This window comes from Muscardinus avellanarius (assembly GCF_963383645.1).
Source record: "Muscardinus avellanarius genome assembly, chromosome: 2".
Lineage (NCBI taxonomy): Eukaryota > Metazoa > Chordata > Mammalia > Rodentia > Gliridae > Muscardinus > Muscardinus avellanarius.
The window spans coordinates 133234773-133257212 of NC_137787.1; the positions used below are offsets into that span (position 1 = coordinate 133234773).

The 22440-nt window shown below is 33.7% G+C and overlaps 1 protein-coding gene across 5 annotated transcripts in view; it reads left to right on the forward strand.

Annotated features, from left to right (window-relative positions):
* Positions 1 to 22440, forward strand: part of NBEA (neurobeachin) — a gene marked incomplete at both ends in the record, with an annotated part of 621684 nt that overhangs the window by 368656 nt on the left and 230588 nt on the right. For all 5 annotated transcript variants that reach the window (XM_080719963.1, XM_080719960.1, XM_080719962.1 and 2 more), the window contains one exon: positions 21663 to 21787. In XM_080719963.1, the coding sequence (XP_080576089.1) occupies positions 21663 to 21787 (125 nt within the window). The remainder of the gene's footprint in view (positions 1 to 21662; positions 21788 to 22440) is intronic.

Consider the following 22440-nt stretch of genomic DNA (forward strand, 5'->3'; position numbering starts at 1 on the left):
AAGTATCAGTAACTGGTAGGATAAGTCCCTCAGCGCTGGGATTCTCGCAGATTGACTTGGCCACCCTTGGCCTTTGCATGCCCATGTTAATTTTTAGATATACTTTTGTTGGTTCATTATAATGCAGCATAGGGTGATAGAAACATGCATTTAAACAACATGTGATATGTTTCCCTCTGGATCCCACCCCATGCCCTCCCTTTCTCCATACATGTCATTGGGATGAGTATGGAGAGTTTTGTATATATACATAGCATTGTCTGATCATTTTTAATCAGCCTACCTACCAGAAATTAGAATATTGATTAAGAATGCATTGAATCTATGGAATAAATTATGTAGAATTGACATCTTTACAATATTGATATACAAATAATATAATTTACTTGATATATCTCCCTATTTATATAGGTCATCTTTAACTTCTCTTGGTAATAACACATATTTTTCTATGTGAAGGTAGTGTACATCTTTTGTAATATTTATTCCAAGAAATTTGATGGTTTTTGCAGCTGGTAAAATTCTGTCATATTTTAAGTTTAACAATAAGTGTGAGCCTGAGAGAACACAGTTCTTTTCCTGTGTAGGTCTTTATCTAATACTCTTGCCACAGTTACTTACTGATTATAATAATTAGTTTTTACTTTCAGTTTTCTGTGAGCTCAGTCATATTCACTGCAAATGCTAATAGTCTTTCCTCTCTGTCAACTTGCATACCTCCTGTTTTTTCACTTTACTGTAATGACTAAGATCTCTAACACAGTGTTGAGTGGGAATGTAATAGTGGACATCCTCATCTTCTTCCTAATAGCAAGGGAAAGTTTTAACTATTTTGCCTTTATTGGAGTAGTTGTCATAGTGCTTTTTGTGTTTTTTATATTTATTCTTATCAGACTAACGACATTCCTTTCCTTTTTCTAGTTTGTTGCAAATTTTTGTCCTAAACAGGTATCCAATTTTGTTATACATCTTTTCTTCATTAATCATAACTGTCATGTTTTTTCTCCTTATGTGGTAGCTGAATTGATTGCTATACTAATATTAAGCTCTTAAAGGTAATTTTTAAACTAAATATGATTTTTCAGACTTTAAACTTCTCAAGAATCTAATTGTCAACTGTTTAACAATGTCTTTAGCACATAAGTGTGCTTTTGTTAGATAACTAGTAGTTAAATTAATATGTCATTTGGGAAAATATATCCCCTTCCATCCAAATTAGTACCTATGAGAAAACTACATTATAATATGACACAGCAGGATGCTGTGCCATGTACTGTTTAGGATAGATGCATAAGAAGCAGCCTCAGCCTCGAGAGCTGTAATATAATTTGTGAGAACATACTGATTCTTTGGTGATGGTAATGTTAATATAAAGCAATATTTAATATTTGAGTGAGGCATCAACTAGCCTGTATCTTCTATAAAGAAATAGATGAGTCTTCAGAATTCCAAGCCCAAGGAATGGCATAGGGTTGAAACAGCAGACTTGAGAACATTAAATTATCCACAATAAAATATGAGAATGATAATAGTTAAAGATAAGACTGCAAAGTGGGGCTCAAATTCAATCAAGGAGGATCTTGAATGCCCAGCTAAAGATTAGACTTGGTTCTGTAAGCAATTCAATTTTACAGATAAGAGAATATATCTTGAGAGGTCATGACCTGCCTTTGGTGATACTAAATCAGAGCTGGGAGTTCATAATAAAAAGAATGTATCTTTCTGATCCTTAATAAAATATTCTAACCCCACCAAACTAGATTTTATGACTCATTATTTTACTGGTATTACCTTATATCCGTAGTGATAGTTTGTTTCTTGTCCTTTTAAAATTATATTCTTCTAATTGTATTTCCCAGTTGCAAAACTAAATTGATGACGAGTGGAAAAAAAACAAGTATTCTGTATCCATGACAGATATAATAGGCATTCATGTCATATGATACTGAATGTTAAAATGAGGTCACGGGGCACTGGAGAAAAGGAAACAAGCAATATAGTACTGCAGGGTGATGAATGTGAGGGGAACTATGTTACATAGGGTACTAGCGAGGATATTCATCATTGAGTGCTGAAACCCTGATGACACGATAACAAGGTTTTTCTAAAGTAGCCGTGATACCCGAATCCAATAGAATCACTTCATGATGACTTCTTTTTCCATATAGCTCAGTGTTGTCTTAAATAAGGGGCCAGTGGCCACACCATTTGTTTGGAATGACAAAAATGTCTGTACCATTTTGTTGTTTCCTTTTTCTTAATAACCAGAACAAATAATTTTATCTAGCACACATTTTATGCAACTCAAGGGTTGACTTTTATAGTAACAAATAAAGAAAAGGTGAAAAGACATAAGTATTCAGTTGATAAAATACTGATAGTTTTATTTATTTATTTATTTATTTATTTATTTATTTATTTACTTACTTACTTACTTACTTACTTATTTTATTTTTGGTGGTACTGGGGTTCCTGGAAGCCCTCCTTCCTCTGGGCTACACTCCCAGACCTATTTTTTATATTTTTATTTGGAAACAGGGTCTCTTAAGCCAGCACAGCTGGCTTCCAACCTGCTTGATCCTCCTGTCTCTGCCTCCCAAGCGCAGGGATTACAAGCCTGTGCCACCATGCCAGGCTAGTTTTGTTATTTTAATGTAGCTTTTTGGATAGTAAATGGTGTTTTTCAGAAAACTTGTATTGCGCATAACAATTAGCAGTAAATAATTGAAAATGAATGAATGAATGAATGAGTGGGAAAATGAATTGTTACTGTCATTCCTTAATAATCCTGGAAGTAAGACACTCCTCTCTCATTCATTAATTTTTAAATAGGAACTTAAAATGTTTGCCTTCCTCACTATTATATTATTCACTTTAGTAATAACAATATCTACATTTTGTGACACAAACTAAAATTCATAAGCTAAGTTGAACTCAAAATGAAAATGATCAACTTTAATAATAAAGGAAACTTTAGGTCAGTTTAGCCTCTAGGTCTGACTCCATAGGCTATATTTCAAACTTAAAGTTTTTCCAGCAACGTCAACAACCATTCTGGTGCCCCCTCAGCACATCTTCTCCTCACTCCATCTTCCCTTTTATCGCTTTCAGACCAGCAGGTACTGATTCATAATACATCCATAATACACTTGCCTTGTCCTCTCTCCATAAATACAGAAATATTGGCAGAATATATATCTTACTACACACTGATACATACCAGTACCTCACAGATTTGGGAAATTTAGAACTGTAGAGGATTCTTGGAAAGGAAATTTGACATGCTCCTTAGAGAAGATCAATTAGGTAGGTATTAATCACCAGGTGTGGTGGCACATGTTTGTAATCCCAGCATTTGGGAGGCTGAGGTAGAGGATCATGGTTTGCAGATAGCCTCAGCTACTACTAAGTGAGGCCCTTTGCAACTCAGTGAGACTCTGTTTCATAATAAAGAATAAAAATAGGTCAGGGGTGTAGCTCAAAAGTAGAACTCCCCTGGATTCCATCCCCAGTACCGCAAAAAATAAAAAAGTATTTATCAAAATTGCCCATCTAAGTCAGGCGTGGTGGCGCACACTTGTAATCCCGGCATTTGGGAGGCCGAGACCAGAGGATCGTGGTTCGTGGACAGCCCCGGCTACTTAGTGAGGCCCTCTGCAACTCAGTGAAACCCTGTTTCAAAATAAAGAATAAAAAATTGGGCAGGGGGTGTAGCTCAGAGGTCAAATGCCTCTGGCTTTCATCTCCAGATCCGCAAAAAAAAAAACAAAAATGCCCATCTAAGAATACTTCTTGAATCCGTGAATTAGGTAGCCTTAAAATGAGCAGGTTAGAGTAAGATAATATTAAGAGCAGAGTTGAAAATATATTTTACTTTTTTTGTGGTACTGGGGATGGAACCCAGTGGCCTTCTACCTCCGGGCTACACTCCCAGACCTATTTTTATATTTTATTTGGAAACAGGGTCTCTTAAGCCAGCTGAGGCTGGCTTCGAACCTGCGTGATCCTCCTGTCTCAGCCTCCCAAGTGCAGGTGCAGGGATTACACGCGTGCACCACCACGCCTGGCTAATATAAAATATATTTTAAAAGTCAGAAAATAATGTCAGCCAGGAACAAGTCGTATCAGTGTATTAATTGTAAGTATCAGTATGTAAGAGAAAGAGGAGATGGAATAGGAATTGTCCCTTAATGATCAAGTATAGTTGACACTAGTTGAGTCTTACTGGGCTCCACAAGCTCAGAGTAATTATTGTCAAGTGATTGGTGGAAAGAATTTCTTTAAAAAATATTTAGATTGGCGAACGGAAAAGAAATGAGAGACCACTGTGGGTGACCATGGTAAGAGACATGAGTGTCCTCATGCAGCACACACCAGCCCAGAGGTAGCAGTTAGCACAGGGGGTATATTTTACGTAGCTTCATTGCTGGGAAAGATATGGAAGGATATAGCAACTATGTGAAAATTGAGAAAATGAAAAATAATAATTATTCATAAAAGTTGACCTTAATGACAAGAATAACATTGACAAAAATTTGTTAGTATTTTAAACACAAATAGGCAAAATAATTATGGTATAAAAAACACATTTGTATGTGTGTCTGTTTTACACGTGTTCTTAAATGTCTGAGATAAATGTATAACTTGTGTTTGGCACAGTAATGAAGAAGCCAGGTAGAAAGGTATTGGCATATGGTTGGCTGGCCATATGAGAGTCCCATCTGAGAAGGTAAATCTAGTGTAGATAGGGGATTTCTAGAGCTAATCTAGATAAACTGCTACAGGGATTCTAAGACCAAGGCCCAGCTCCACCTATCCTGAAGAAGCCACTGAGTTCTACAGCACATTTACTTATGCTAAACTTTATACCTAAATGGATTTGCTCCACCTTTAATAAAAGTTACTAAGCAGTAAATTATATCCAAGACATTATGTATTACCCCCAAGGAATGCAAGAATAATGTATCTCTGGACTTGATACATAGTCTAAGGAATAATAATTTATTCAGTAAACAATCTATAGCCCATTTTGTTCAAAGCTTTTTTATTTATGCTATTTTAAACATATTTGACTATTTTAAATACAACTCAAAGGATCTAGCACATTGAATGATACAATTTTTAAAATACTTTTTCATTTTCAATTATGTCCATTTTGCAAATGGACTTCTAGGGAATATAAGAACATAATATTGTACTGTTTCTATAGATAATTGTGAACTCACTTGAGGATCATCATGCAGAATTCAGCTGGGAGATCTTACCTACTTTTCCCTAATACCTTTTTCTTTCCAAAGTGTACTGATGCTACCACTAGCTCCAGTGTCCTTTGTTTGAAACTCTCCATTAATAAATGAAAAATGTTTAGAGAGAAAAAAGATAATTACTCTGATTTGATCACTAAACAATTATATACATGTATCAAATTGTCATACTATACCCCATAAAAATGCACACTTATTATGTGTCAATTTAATAATTAAAAAAGAAGTTATATTTTTTCCCAAACATGTTAGTTGGAAATGTTCTAACATGGTATGTACCTAATAGAGGGAAACCTGTCCTGAGTTGGTTTCATGCAAAATAGACACGGACTCTGTCTACCTGTTCAGCTGGCTTTGTGTATGGCTCAGCACCATGCCATGCACCTATGGAAAGTGGTTCTTTATAAATAGCTAATAGTTAAAAATAAACTTAACATCTCTATGTTACATCATTTCCCCATCCTTTCTCCTTCTTGGCGATTTTTGTTATTTTCTATATAAATTAACAAAAAATGTAGTGGTATTTTATGTAATTTTATTAACATGCCATGTTTTAATGTTTTCTGAATGGATAATAGAAAATATGTTTTAAAATACATAGAGGAAATAAATTTATTGTAAAACATGATACATTTTGAAGTTGAATAAGATAAATTTGGGAAATTTTTAAAGGCAAGATTATTCCATATTAGCATTTTCTTTTTTATTTCTTCTAGGAGGAAAATTGATATGTCTAATAGAATTTTAATCCATATATTTGTAAATTAAAAAGCAAATCATCTCTGCCCCCAAATTATTTTACTACAGTCTGAAACTCTTTCAGAATGCTTTATTTCTTCTAATGTCACTTGTGGTCATTATTTCACAAATGAAAATGTCCTATACACTTAATAGCAATCATCTTAGTCTAAAATTTTTATCTCTGATTCTAAATACTTAAAATAACTGGTCATGGAATAACTTGAGGATGATATAATTCTAGAACTAAGTAAATGAAGAACCTGTGAGATAATACTTACACTGACTAAAAATTGAATACAGGCAAATGAAAAAAAAATAATTCTTGGTTAACTAGATTAAACAATTATTTTGTAACAGTGATTAGCCATTAGGGCAAATAAGCCTGAATTTATTTGATCATTTTACTTTCTAAAGCTGTGTTTAAAATATATTGAGTTTTTTATGATTGTTGATAAATGTGGCTGCACTAAGCTCAAAGCAGAAGATCAATGTTTTCAAAATTGAAACAGTATAGGTTTGTATTGATTAATGTGGCTAAATAAAAACGAGAGGTTTCGTAACAGCTTTCTTAGACAGGCTCTCCCTAGTAATGGCAACCTATCAATTTTAGCTTTCCACTGATAAATCAGCTTGAAAATTGGATGTCAAAATTTTTTTCACTGAAGTAGTGATTTTTCTGTGCCCTTTAACCTTTTCTGATATATTAGATTGGTTTATAAGACTAAGCTCTATCTCATGGAAAGCAATTGTCAAATTGACATTTGGATAGATTTCAAATGATTTTATCATCTATTTTCATCCATTTATATGAAGCACACATATGTATAATCATAGACATTTTAACTCCTCAACTAGAAGGATTGTTTCCTTTGAGAGATACTGAAATTCCTGTTCCAGAACTGCAGATGTTCTATTTATGGATCTTAGAAGTTCAAAGAAGGTCAGAATCTCCACTGGAAGATGAGGGCACATGCTTCCAGAAGTATTTTAGTTTTCATTGAGTACTGACATTGATTGTTTCTTTTCTTAGGGATTGATTTTCCCTCCTTTATTTCCTTGAAAAATACTAATGGGTTAATTAATGGCAACTCTGTCATGTTACCATTTGATCAATAGTACTGTGGTATTTTGTATTACCAAAAACAAGCAAACAAAAAAAAACTGAAAGCACTTTCTTATTCATCAGGAACCTTTACTAAGGATTTGAAATAACACTAGAAAAGATTTGATTAAAAGCACAGAAAAACAAGCTTAATTTGAATTTAATAGGGTAGACTTCAGTGACAGCTGACCATAACCTACCTTTGTGCCTACATGGCCGGTTTTAAGTTAGTCTGAGAATGTATTGATTGTGAAGTTTCTGTTGTATAATTACTTTTTGCAAAGAAAAAAATTGCATGGCGTATTGATCTCCATGGGAGGGTTTGAGTAGCAGTTTCCCTTGGCTAACAGTGAGTGTCATCTTTCAGCCATGATAAATGGTAACGCTCTGGCTCAGCATAATTACTTTGTGGTGAAATGAACCTCCTATCCCCTTTCCTTTCCCAGCAAGGAGATATAGTAATCATCTTTATCTGAAAGCCATGATTTACTGAACTAATCATCCTCTTAATAGAGGAAAATCTTTTCCCCCCTAGAGTATGCCCAGTTTTTGCTAAATGAAATAGAAATGCATTATGAAAGGATGAGATTTTTTAAATTTTAGAATCTACAAGTATACATCTTTTTAATGACTTCTCAATTATTCTGATCTGTTTTTGCTCATCAGTCCGCATCCAATTTACTAGGCAACCTTCAATCTTACATTGGGTATAAATTAAAAGCGAAAAGATAGAAATGGTCAAATCTTATACATTTATTTTGGCAATAGGAGAAAATCATTGCATTAATAAACTAAGTTTTGTGACACTACATAATAGTTATTCAGTTAAAATATGCTCTGGTTATACTTTTTATAGATTTTTTTTTTTTTTTGCAGTACTGGGGATTGAACCCAGGGACAATCTATCTCTGAACTATACCCAAGTCCTTTTTTTAATCCTTTAATTTGAAACAGAGTCTGACTAAGTTGAGGAGGGGCTCAGTAAGTAGCTGAGGCTGATCTGAAACCTATCCTCCTGTCTCAGTCTCCCAAGTACTGGGATTACGGGCTTGCAGCACCATGCCTGGCTAAAAGAAAACCCTCAATATTGTTGTTATTGTTGCTTTTTATAGTACTGGGAATCAAACTCATGACCTTGTGTATGCTAGGCAGGTGCTGGACCACTGAGTTGCTTTGCCAGCCCTATGATTTTTAAGCATTAAACAATATTTTTGTTTTGTGAATTATTTTTCTATGGTTTTCCAGAGTAATATTATTTTTCTCTCCACTAAGAGGCAAATAAAATGATGCTCAAATGTGAAAAATATTTAGTCCCTACCACTTCTAAAAAAATTAAGATAATTTGTTTTGTTTGTTAGCTATATGACAAAGATGTTTAATGTATTATCAATTTTTCATTAAGCCTATGCTATATTTTGCTGAAAATAGATCTGTATTTACTTGCCAGTACTTTAATATTGCCCCTGGGTAATGACTTTTAGTTAAGTAATGTTATTTAAAGAATATCTGGCAGTCATTTTAGATCACTTTAAGACTGCTGTGAAGGGTTTGGATAAAGGTCATTTTCAATGATTGTGCTTAGTTAAATAAATGTGAAAGGTTTCACAAAGGGATTCTTGCTTTTCAGTGTGCTGTCATAAATTTCCTCTTAGCACGTCTGGGAATACCAAGTAAAATGTAGTTGTTTCTGCCTTGAAGGCAGTCTATTTTATATTTTCTTTCCCTTTGTTTATTTTCTCCTTACAATTCTGTTTATTCCCACAACTGAGCACAAAGGTTGCATTTGTCATAAATTAGATCCACCACTTCTGACAGTTTGTGGAAACCCCTATATATTTTTCTCTAAACATTTAGAAATAGTCGATTTCTTTGCTGGAAGTTATTGCAAACTATTTTTATTTTATTTCACTTTTTAACCATTCCTCCTTGAATGTGACCCTGGTGCACTGTTTGCTCCCATTCTGGCCACAGCTGCCCTCTTGCTGTTCACAGCTAAAAAGTGAAATCAATGTTGGTCTAACAAAATGCAGATGAAAGCCATTCTGATCATAATAGTCATTTCCGTAATTTTATCAGCCTTCAATTACTCCTGTGATCTCTGGAAAGCATTGTTTGCTCAAGTAAATACAGACCCAACTTCTGTGTTGAGATGGGCTGTCTTCTAGGAAGATAATATTTCCTTAAAGCCATAAGCATTGTGAATAGCTCATCATTACAGAGCATAGTTTTCTAAAGTAGCTATTGCTTTTGTTCCCCTAAGGAAAGATTATGTCTGTAATACAGGCATTTATCATTTAAATTCTAAAAATGTGTACTCTATGCAAAGATTTAACTTTATTCTCCTTGTTAACACAACTTAAAATCCTGAAATAAAAAAATGCTTAAATACCTCAATCCAAGTTCTCATTGATCTATTATTTTAAAAAATATTTATTTCAACAAGATTGGATGGAAAGCTCTGTTGTAGCTGAAAGCTTCAGAGGTCACAGAACTACAGTGAGTTTGATGGAAAACAGCTTTTCTCTTTCCTATTTTAAATGGTTCCTACTTTGATTACAAGCATTTATTATAATTATCAAGAGATTAGGCTATTGTTATAGAACCCTGGTAATGGAACCATTTAAAAGGAATATAATGACAGTTTATTGGATTCTGCAAAAGAAAAGAACACAGATAAAGTGGTCATTTTTGTAAATGGTTCGACTGCTGGCTGAGCACACTAATTTTATTATTCTATCTTGGTTCATTTGCTTAGCAGTTTTTATGGCCAGGGGTCTAATATTTTCTAATATGTAACCTGTCCTCTGATCATTTCTGTGATTTACATCTTTATAGGATACAGGTTTATGTATACACACACAAACATATATATATACATATGCATATACACACAAACATATATAATTCATCATCCTCTGATATGTGGGCATTGTTTTAAAATTTTATATCTGTACAATGTTTTTCTAAGATAGTTTAATACTAACTTATACTTTGAATTTTAAAACTTAGTTGTTAGGATGAGTTCACTCATTTATCACTTCTAATTGATACATACCTTTTCTTTTAGTTGTAATAAGACAATCTATGAAATAAATACCAAGGAAATTAGTAGACCTACAGCTTATTTTGTGCTGGTAATCTTTTCTAAACAAAATCAATGCAGTTGATATTCAGGGTTGATATATTTGGGGTCTTTTCTAATTTTGCAAAGGCAAAAATATAGACCTTAACAATACATTTTTCTTTCTTTGAGACTTCAGTCTGTTTATAGCCAGACACAAGAAAATACAAGATATAAAATTTTAAAAGAGCCTATATTCAATACAGTAGATTTCACTGTTCTTTTCCTGGACTCTGAACTAGTAGAATTGCAATGTTTGCTAAAAATACCAGTGAAAACAATTAGAGAATTGCTGTCTTCTGAGAAAAGAAACCAAGGCACTAAATGTATGTCAGAAGTGCCAGTGTAGGTAGAAGGCTCGAGCTCAGAAAGACAGTTTCTGGTGAGGTGAGAGATGGGGAGGGGCCAGAGTGCTGTTTTAGAAAATATAGACTTCCTGAAGCAAAGATCCCCTAGTGGACACCTTGCACAGCAGCTATCTTGAGCATAATAGGCCTTCAAGAATATTTTTTGGAAACTTACTTTGTTTTGTTTTTATCAAAGCAGCATAGGGAGGACCGCTTTTTAAATCCTATATTTTATATTTCTTAGAAAAATTTCAAGTCATATTATCCACACCTTATATTTCCTATTGTCACTATACATATAATAGTAATGGTTTTATTGCTTTAAAATTATCCAAAAATTTATAAATTACTTGGTATATACCATTAGAAGGCTTTACCTACAGTTTAAAGTTTCCTAGAGAAAATAACTCACTGTAAGAGTATGGCCTGCTTTTCTTTATTTCTGAGTTTATTGTTGTATATGTTAGAGGAATTTGAAATAGTAGTTATATGCCTGGTAGTGGTAAAAAAAAAAAAAGGGGGGGAAGATGGTGGGAGACATCATTCAGAAGACTGTGTTTCATACTAATTTAATACTATTTAACTTAGTTCCATACTAATTTAATGCTAAGGTTTTCTTTTAAAATGTTATGATGTGTAAATATGCATGCATTCATCTTTTAAAAAGGCATATATGTTTAAGAATTGTAAGTGCATAGTGGTGTGTATAAATTAAACAAATAAATAAATATTATGGAAGTATAGACCATGAAATGTTTCCAAAGAATAATTTCTGTTTTCCTGTGACTCTTATAATAGCTATACTTAAAATGATTAGAAAAAAAGAAATTTCCATATATTAGTTGAACACTATCCCTATCATTAATTACCAAACTAATTAATTTTGCATAACAACTTAGTTTTATCTTGGTCCTCAACTGTAAACAGTATCACTCAGAATGCTTATGCTGATCACATTAATTTCATGAACAGAAATCTGCTCTGTAGTGATGCTAGAATTTGTTTAGAAGAGTAACCTAAAAGCAGTAGTATTCTTACTTGTGAGGCTGAGGCAGGAGGATTGCAGGTTTGAGACCAGCCTCGGAAACTTAGGGAGATCCTTAGCAGCTTAGCACGACCCTGTTTCAAAATAAATAAGAACAAAATAAAAGGTCTGGGCGCGTACCTCTTTGGGTTCAATCCCCAAAACAAAAACAACAAAAAAGCATTCTCAGTAGGAGGCATCATGAGCATATTTTTATCTTAGATCAATAATTTTAAATATTTCTACAAAGGCCATTATTCATATTTATACCCAGCATTACTTAAGAAGTCACGGAGACTGAGATTATCATTGTACTATTTATGAAAATGAAAGCACCAGCAGAAAGGTTTGCGTTTCCTTGCTGGAACTATAATGAGGCAACGGAGAAATACTGGAAATAAAACAAGGAAAACTTCACTCATTTAAGCACACCACCAAAAGAAGTAAGAATTTCACTTCTAGGAGTTGTTACCGTTTTCTGATCCTTTTTAAATCTTTAAGAGACATAATTTTTATGTGCCAAAAGGTGGCAAAATCTAAATTAAAATAATATTGTATGGTTATTTGTTGCCTTTATCCTGCTTGTCATTAATTAGACATTTCTCTGTAAAAATATTAATTTTATTACTTAAGAAGTACTATCTCAAATGGTTTTTGGAGTGATACATAATACAAAATAGCTATACCATACTACTTTCTTGTGTGTGTGTGTGTGTGTGTGTGTGTGTGTGTGTGTGTGTGTGTGTGTGTGTTACTAGAAATAGAACCCAGAGGTATTTTCCCTCTGAGCTACACCCCCAGCCCTATTTTTTTTTTTTTTTTTGCATGTCTGGGAATGTAACCCAGGGGCATTCAACCTCTGAGCTACAACCCTTGCCCTATTTTTTTTATTCTTTATTTTGAAACAGGATCTCACTAAATTACAGAGGGTCTCAGTAGCTGGGGTTTTCCGAGAACCACTATCCTCTCAGCCTCCTGAATTCTGGGATTACAAGTGTGTGCCATATGCCCAGCTTCCCAGCCCTATTTTTTATGCTTCATTTTGTCACGGGGTTTCACTCAGTCGCCGAGGGCTTCACTAAGTAGCTGAGGCTATAGGAACCTACAATCGTACAGTTTCAGCCTCTCAAGTACTAGGATTACAAGCTTATGTCACCATGCCCGGCTCATACTTCTTTCTTAACATCCAAAAAATTGTGGCTTGCAAAGCATAACCTCAAGGGTTATAGAAAAGTCCAAGGAGAGTATGTCATGATTGTTGATGACCTTCCAGGTCACAATCAAATATTCCATTGGGAATTATTTCGAGTTATAATTGGATTGGTTAGCCCTTGAGAGCCTGTACCTTTGGAGTCCAATTCAGTATTTGTAACCTAGTATTCTTCTGAGAAATACTTCACAACCTCACAAGACATCCCTACCACGATGAGTAATTGGTTTCAAATTTATTTAATCAATATAATTTGTCCAGTTATCCTAAAGTTGAAGGACAGGATAGAAATTGCAGCAGAATTTTTAGTTCTGTTCATTATCTTAGCTACCCAGTAATAGTAGTGGGAACTTTTTCTCAAAATACATTTTAGTACATTAATAAATATAATAATAAAATATTTTGAAAGTTTTTCTGATAAAAAAATATTCTGAGTATTTCAGAGCTCCTACTGGATGATTTATTTTATTCCAGAAAATTATAAGGTCAAAAACCTAGGGTAATTTCATGTGATAAACACTGGGTATAAAATATGAATTTCCATCATTGATTATTTGATACTTACCTTTCAAGGAACACATCAGATGAATACTATTCATATCTGAAAGCATTATTCTGGGAGCAAAAATGTATGCAGTTTTTTAACCTTAGGGGGAAAAGTATGTCTTGAAGGACACAGGAAAGGAAAATCTTGTGACCATTTGGATCCATTTACCTGCCACTTATCCCACCCAGAATTCCTTCTGCTAGACTTCTTATATATATTGCACCTGTGTACAGTAGGAATCCTGCAAGAGCAGGATTATAACATTACACACACACACTAAAGAAATTTCGTACACACACATATATAATAAACACATTAAAGAAATAGGGAAGAGAACTATTTATGCTACCCAGTTCCTTCCTTCTTTCCTTCCTTCCTTCCTTCCTTCCTTCCTTCCTTCCTTCTTTCCTTCCTTTCACTAGAAATTGAATCCTTTAAGATGCACTTCTAGCGCTTTTTATTTTTCATTTTGAAACTGTCTCATTAGGTTCCAGAAGGCCTCACTATGTTGTCAGAGCTAACTGGAAACACGCAATCCTAAACCTTCCAAATATTGGGATTATAGCCATGTGCTACCGCACCCTACTGACTCTGACCATATCTAGTGCTCTCAGTTCATTTCTGAAGCTTCAGTTTTTTGTCTGATATTTTCTTTCAGCTTGAGATGTTTCCCAAACTCTAACAGCCCTTTTTATCCTGAGGCTCTTTCCCCTCTTTCCAGAAGAATTCTGTGGAGAAGCAGCCTTTCTGTCAGAGTCTCTGTCACCGTACACCCTTGCCAGGACAGTCGTTGCCCTCAAGACCAAACCTCAAAAACAGGAACCCGCCCTGGGCTGACTCCTCCAAGTAGCCCACTTCTGTTTCCTCTCAGGAGCCCGCGGGTGGTAGTTGTGGTTGTTTCTATGTGGCTCAGATTTTATAGCTGTTACCTGTGGGACATTTAATTTGTCCGGAGATTATTTCCTCTGAAGTAGAAGCAGAAGCCACGGTAGGAGCTCTTTTTCATTGCACTCTTTTTGTCACAACTCCGCCATTATCCCTGTCACACACACGGCCCCTTATTATGTAGGTCTATCTATAAAGTAGAATCTAATTCTGACCCCTTCCCCTCCATTTCCAGTGCTACCTCCTGCCATTTTCTCCATCTTGGACTTCTCCAACATTCTTCTAATCTGCCTTTCAGGCTCTTCTTTAATCCTTGCCATTTATTTATTTATTTATTTATTGTCTCTGAAAGATGTCAGTTTGAGATACAGTACCTCTTATTACTATCCATTTATAAAACCTTCCAAAGATTCCTTCAAGACTACAAGTAATCTTGTTCAGGCCTAACTTTCAGAAAACATTTTATCCCCTTATTCCCTAGGTTACCATTCATTGTGTTACTTAAACACATCAAACTCATATCCACAATATTGCAGGCCTTTTAAGTTTACTAATATTTGGTAAATTTAGTAATTTTTGTTGCATTAACTCCCAACACAGCTCTTAGAATGTACAGTTACTCAAAACAACCACCAAGCACTGTCATTTCTTTCTTTTTCTTTCCTTTCTTCTCTTTCTTTCTTTCTTTCTTTCTTTCTTTCTTTCTTTCTTTCTTTCTGTGATTTCCGTTCCCCTATAGAAACAGTATTTATCTCTTAAGACATACATAAGAGAAAAGTTTCTAGCTATTTTACAAAATGCTTTTGCCATATTTAAAGAGCTCATTAATCAATAAGATCTGTCTGTGGCTTTAGAAAGGATATGCTTTCAGGAAAGACAGAGGTCATATATTATGAGCTAAATGTACATCATTTGATGCTCATTTATATATAGATTAAAAAACTTCTGTAGGTCAATCAATGTACTATGGATTGGTGAATTATAAAGAATATACTGAGCCGGGCGTGGTGGCGCACGCTTGTAATCCCCGCGCTTGGGAGGCAGAGACAGGAGGATCGCGCAGGTTCGAAGCCAGCTGCGCGCGCTGGCTTAGGAGATCCTGTTTCCAAATTAAAAAAATGTACAAATAGGTCTGGGAGTGTAGCCCGGAGGTAGAAGGGCTTCCAGGGACCCCAGTACCACCAAAAAAATAAAAAAAAGAATATACTGAGATTTCTAGTCATGTTTTATGTCATTGTTTTAAGCATATAAGCTCTCTTTAAAAGAGGAACTATGAAATTGATTACTGGATGACAGGTGTCTATATATAATTGTGGGTTATGTGACATGTGCAGAAAATCTAAGATTTTCTTTGATTCAACATGTAGGCATGGTAGTGCTTGCCTCTAATCCCAGTGCTTAGGTGACTGAGACAGGAGTATCTTATATCTAAATTGGAAAAATAGTTTAAATCACTTCAAAAAATGAGCAAGAGAACAATTAAATATTTAATTTTAATTCAAAATTTAATTAAGTATAATTGTAATAATTGATATTTGAATCTTTAAGTGAATATTTAAATATATTTAAATCATATGATCATGTATTACACTAACCTTCAAAATACCAGTTTATGCCTGGACGCTAAAAATTGGTTCAAAATTAAATGTTATTTCTAAATACCATTTTTTACTGTTTTTGAAATATTTTAGCTATTAAAATATAATGAAAAGGATTGCTGTATTAAATACTAAACTGTTCAGCTGGGCGTGGTGGCGCACGCTTGTAATCCCCGTGCTTGGGAGGCGGAGACAGGAGGATCGCACAGGTTTGAAGCCAGCCACCCTGGCTTAAGAGACCTTGTTTCCAAATATTTTTTAAAAAGTATAAAATAGGTCTGGGAGTGTAGCCCGGAGGTAGAAGGGTTTCCAGGAAACCCAATACCACCAAAATATACATATACATATACATATACATATACATATACATATACATATACATATACATATACACACACATACACACACACATATACACACACACACATATACATACTAAACTGTTAAATTTTTTCTTTCATGACCCTTTTTATCATATTATTGGTATGGAAAATATGACTTACAAAGGAAAGTCACTTTTTAAAATAGTTTTGTTTTTCAGTAACTAGTATTTATAGTAAAAGGACCAACAAGGTGGGAGTATAGAGTTTGATTGGCTTCTGAACAGACACAAAGTTGAAAGTTTTAACCAAGTTGAGAGTGTTTATAAATAGAAAGTTATTTGTAAAAAGTATTATTTCCAGTTAGTTTAAAATAAGTTATATGACTTTGAGAGGGGTGGAAATACTTTCCTTTGGCCTCAAAAATATCATAAAGAATCAAATACAAATAGAACAGCTTACACTTGATTACTAAGATTAGCACACAGCCTACACAAACTTCACAAAGGCAGACTACATTGCCACCAGTCTTAATTTACTATGTCATGTTTTTCTCTTTAGGTTAAATACATTGCAAGCTTTTCATTCAAAAGGATAATAAGCTACTAAAATCATGTTTTTAGTTCCACAGACCCTACTAAGTTGTTGTGAAAGTTACTTTCACTCCATTTAGTGTGTATTAGACAAGATGCAGAAAAGGAAATGCGTGTTTTTAATTCATAAGTGTGTTTAATATTTAGTAGCTTTGAGGCCTTTGAAGGATTATCTTAGTCATAATTTTGTTTTAAAATGTATAAACATTTCAAAATGCAAAAACATTTTGAAGCAACAATTAATAAATATTACCTATTATTTGCATACAGTAAGTACAGTGGGATTGCAAAACCCTCTTGTGTATCATCTACTAAGAAGCTCAAGATGTAAAAGCATAAGGCATTAAACGAACAATTACGATCAGCAAACGACAATATAATGATCACTTTCCAAATCTTCAAGAAGAGAATTTTAGAGAAAAGAATGGCGATGGCATGTGATATAAAATAAATATTAGAAATAGAGTAAAGAGGAATACACAATTAATTTCCAGTTGAATATACACAAACATTTTAATGAGAGGAAGAGCCTAGAAGTAGGATGACTGATACAGACTTGGAGAGAATACTCGAGGGGAGGAGAGAGTGATTCTAAATAAAGCAACAGGGAGATAATATGGGGAAAAGGGCTTTCTGTGGACCCTGATAAGTAGCTGAAGAAATTCACTTCTCTATCTCCATCACTTCAGTAAATGTTGCATTAAAAAAAAATTTAGACCTTTATAAAAGCATATACAAATTTCTTGAATACTTAGTGTAATTGAAATGCAAAAATAAACACTTTAGTTTATATGAGTTGATATAATTAGTATTTTCTGATGAACCTGTAGAAAGTAAGAACATTAATAAGAACTATGATTTCTATATAGATGGAAAAACCAGTAGAGAAGTTGTCCTTTACCCAGCAAATTGAGGGGCTAGGATTGAACTCAGTTGATTAGACTGTTTTCTGCCAATGCTCATTTGTATATGCCAGGCACTGGGATAAATATTTTATATTTCTTACATCAATGTTATGAAGTAGGTTTCATTTATCCCCACTCTGAGCGAAGGAACTGAGGTTTAGAGAATTTCAATAGTACAAATCACAAACTTAACAATTTTAAGTTATACACCAGGCTTGTAAATATTATGTAACTTGTAAGATATTTTTAAATAAAATATTTTATGGTGTTTAACAAAAAATTGATTTTTTGTAGTGGTAGACATAGTCATAAAGATATTTGAAAATTATACAATTTAGCATAAGGATATTCCTCAAAGTAATTCCCTTTCTGTGGGATTTCTTACAGCAATAAATTTCTGAAATCTTTTGGGGAAGAATTTTTAATTACCATTTCTAAAAAGATTTAATCCTGTCCACCATAGCAGTAATTATTAAGATGAAAGAATGCCCCCTTTTTTCAAGTAGGATAATTGCTCTGTAGAATTCTATGTTTCATAAGTAGTTTTATAATTTGGATAATTAAAATTAAAGTAATTATTTTTCCCTAAGATTGCTTTACATTGAAAATCTAGCTTTAATTGAAGGAAAAAAATGTGACTCGGCTCTAAAAAGCTTTGTATGCTGTTCATGGGTGCGTGCACACACACACACACACACACACACACACACACACACACACACACCTGAGTGAAAAGAATAACTGGTTAAAGTTGCAGGGAGTGAAAATACAATTCAACATTTGATGATAATATGATTAAATTATCATTGAATAAAGATTTTTATTTTTAATTTTATTTTATTTTGTAGTACCAGGGATGGGATCCAGGGGCCTTCTACATCAAGCTACACCTCCAGACCCAGGCTTTTTTTTTTTTTCTTGCAGCACTAGGGAGGAGACCCAGGGACATTCTACCTTCGAGCTGCACCCCCAGCCCTATTTTTTTATTCTTTTGAAACAGGGTCTCACTGAGTTGCAAAGGGCCTCACTAAGTAGCTGAGGCTGTCCACAAACCATTATCCTCCTGTCTCAGCCTCCCAAATGCTTGAATTACAAGCATTTGCCACCACACCCAGCTCCAGACTTATTTTTTTTTTTGGAAACAGGGTCTAATTTGCTACGAGCCTCACTAAGCTGTGGAGGCTGGCTTTGAACTTGTGATCCTCCTGTCTCAGCCTCCCAAGTACTAGGATTACAAGCATGTATCACCACACCCTGCATGAATAAAACTTTTTTTTAAAACAAACAATTTTTCTTTACTCTCCAAATCTTCCTGTTTAATGGTTCAGAATACTGTAATTCTTGTCAGTGTTAATAAAGTACAAAAGTATACTGAGAGTAGTAAATCGTCCCTTAAAACTGTTGTCATTAGAATCTTTCCTCTTACCCACCCAGATCTCTAGCTTAGGACCCACCCGGGGATGCCCTTAAACTGCACAGTGGCAGTGCTCTGGTGGGACGGCTCCTCCTCTTCTTTCAGAAATCAAGGAAAGTGCAACTGGGGAGCTGACACCCCACTCTCCATCAGCACTCTCAGCTCACTTTGTTCTAGTTTACTTGACATTGAGATTTTACAAATATTATAAATAATTAATCCATTAGAATTGAGCTAAATTTACTTAAAGGAAGTGCTCCTGTGTCTAACAGTAACATATAGAACCCAAACAGATGCTCATGGATTGTAGAGTAGAGATGTATCCAAGAGGCTTTCAAAAAAGACAACTCCATACACGTAGAATCACACCAGGCAGTGGAAAACAGAATTAAGAAAACTCAAGAGGAAAAGGAAAACCTACTAAACTTACCCATATTTTGTTTATTGGGTCCTTCTCCCCTCCTGAATGTCGTGTGTGTGTGTGTGTGTGTGTGTGTGTGTGTGTGTGTGTGTGATCCCTTTCCTTATGTTTATAGAACTATCTCTTTCTCAAATATGGCAACCATTACTTTGCTTTCCTTTATCTGAAAATGTCTTCACTCTTCCTTTATTCTTGAAGCTATTTTTACAGGTGGTAGGACTGTCAGATGATAGTTTTTTCTTTCAACACCTAAAATACTTTGCTTCCATCCATCCATCATTATTTCTGATGGAAATATGTGGCGATTCTCATTGTTTTACCTCTCTAGGTGAGATGCCATTTTTCTCTGGATGCCCTTTATACTTTTCTTTGTCCTCACTTTCCAGGACTGTTGGCCTCTTGGCCTCCAAGTCTGGGATATATGTGGCAAAGGGAACTGTGGCTATACTGTTTATTAGATTCTGAGGCCCTTAACCCATCTGCCTGCCCTCCACTTTTCAGAGCCTTCTTATGTTTATTTTACATATATATAATGTTAAGATTTGTTCTTTTGCATTTATGGGAGAAATAAGGAAAAGTATGTCCATGGTGACAAATTTGAGATAACATTAGATCTCTGGTTTTTCCTGGTGAATTCAATCATTTACTTATTTTAACATTATTTTAAGGAAAATCATTTTAGCAAGATTTTAACATAGTTCTCTAAACTTTTGGGATTGGTCTATATTTATAAGGACAGAAAACACTGTGTTTTAAATTCACCACAGATACATACTTTATCATAATTATTCATCAAATAATCATTATTTTGACATAGAAATCAGGTTATAATTTTGATATTTAAATAAATGAAGACATAATTCAAATGTTTATAATTTAATGAATTTTACATATGTCCAATACTATTTTATATATTATATATTTATTATATACATTATTATGTGTATCATATGTTATATTGAGCTATAGAAAACAAAATTACATAGCCATAAAATCTACGATGTCTTTCAAAATTAAATAATTTTTCAACTACGATATAGGTCTGTATTTTTGTTGTTTAAAGGTATCTTATTAACTTGAGTAGTTATTAAAAACATTCCAGAAATTGTGCTAGGGATATAATAAGCAAAATCTATATAAGTCCTACCTCATCAAACTTAGAGTGTTCTCCTTTAACAAAATATTAAAATATAAAATGTAATAAAATCTATGAAATCACTAATATGGTTTTATGAATAGTGCTCCTCAGGAAAATTAAGGACTATAGTTTTAAGTATATTATTCTAAATACTAAACACAGAGAAACAGCATCTTAAGCAATGGTATTTATCACCATTGTTTATTGAAATTAAATTGAAAACAAACAAAATATCATGAGATGTTCCATTAGATATACAAAGAACAAATTTCAGTAATTTATGAAATAGTTTATGGATTTTTAATATTGGTTTAGAGTATAAAGACAATATTACCCAATGATGACCATGGTTGTTAATGGTTTATATTAGCTAAAAGCTGTAAAATCATCCAAGGACTCTGTTAGCATTAGAATCATAATTTACCAAGACAATTACCACATACTGGAATTTTTTGCAGCTCTAATTCAGGATTATTAATAATGGATAAAATTGCACTTTTCTCAGGTTGCTGAGGGCAGCAGGGAATTATTTCAATGAATATTTCAGCACATTATTTTAATCATTGCTCCACCAAATCCAAGTGGGCAATATTTTATACTTCTTAATTCTGTCTACTAAGAAGCCACGGTCATTAAATTGCAAACTATTTGTACTGAGTTCTATCCTGTGATTTACTAGCCTCGTTAAAAACAGTGTAAAAGAAAGCAAACTGTTCCATTAATACTTGTAATTTGATGTTGCATTTGTTACTAAACTCCCCGTGATTAATGGGGTTTTTTAGTAGCAGAAAGAACCTTGTAAAAAAGAAAGAGTTGAATGTTATAATGCCTAAAATATGAGAATATTTCTATTGTAAGTTTTGTTCATTTTTAGAGAAAGCATATGTATGCAAACACAAGTGTAAAATATAATCTCAGAAATCATTCCAATTTTCCAGTGATATCAAATAAGGCTTTAATTTTGTGGAAAGATGAATGTCCATTTTTATTTTTATGCATAATAATACCACTTATTTATGTCCCCATATTTAGCCAATTGCATGATTTCTGGCGTTTGGATTACTGGGAAGATGATCTCCGTCGAAGGAGAAGATTTGTCCGTAATGCCTTTGGCTCCACTCATGCTGAAGCCCTCCTCAAAGCTGCCATAGAATACGGTCAGTACTGAAGCTTCTTAAATACATTCTACTTCTGCACGTCAGGTGACCCTTTGTGGTTGAGAATTGCTTTTTTTCTTACTGGTATTACATGTTCTTCATGTTGAAAGTCAGAAATATTTTATTCTGTTTTACCCTTCAGCTTTATTTAGGTTAAACTTAAACCAGTATTCTTTTTACAAGAATAAAGACTCCAACATACCTTTGATACAGCCTAAATCTAGAATAAAATCATCAGGTTTTTTTCCCCAAACTTTGGTAACCAAAGCCCACAGTAGAAAAAAATAAATTATGTTATAATTATTTTTGCATACTTACATATTTTATGTAAATCTTATATGGTAATATAAATCCCTGGATTTTATATTTATATTTATTTATTTATATTATAATCCAGGGATTTATATTACCATATGTACATATTTTGTGAATATGTACAAATGGTAATATAAGTACATGTATGCTGTATGTCAGTATATATACACATTTACATACATATATGTAACTGAAACAAATGTATTATTAACCCCATTTGTGTATTATCTATATTATATTCTTTTCAGATTAACAAAACAAAATTAATAATCCTGTTACAAACTGCAATTTATTCCTTATTATCCAGTTAGTTACAAATGAAGTGTGAACAAGATGGT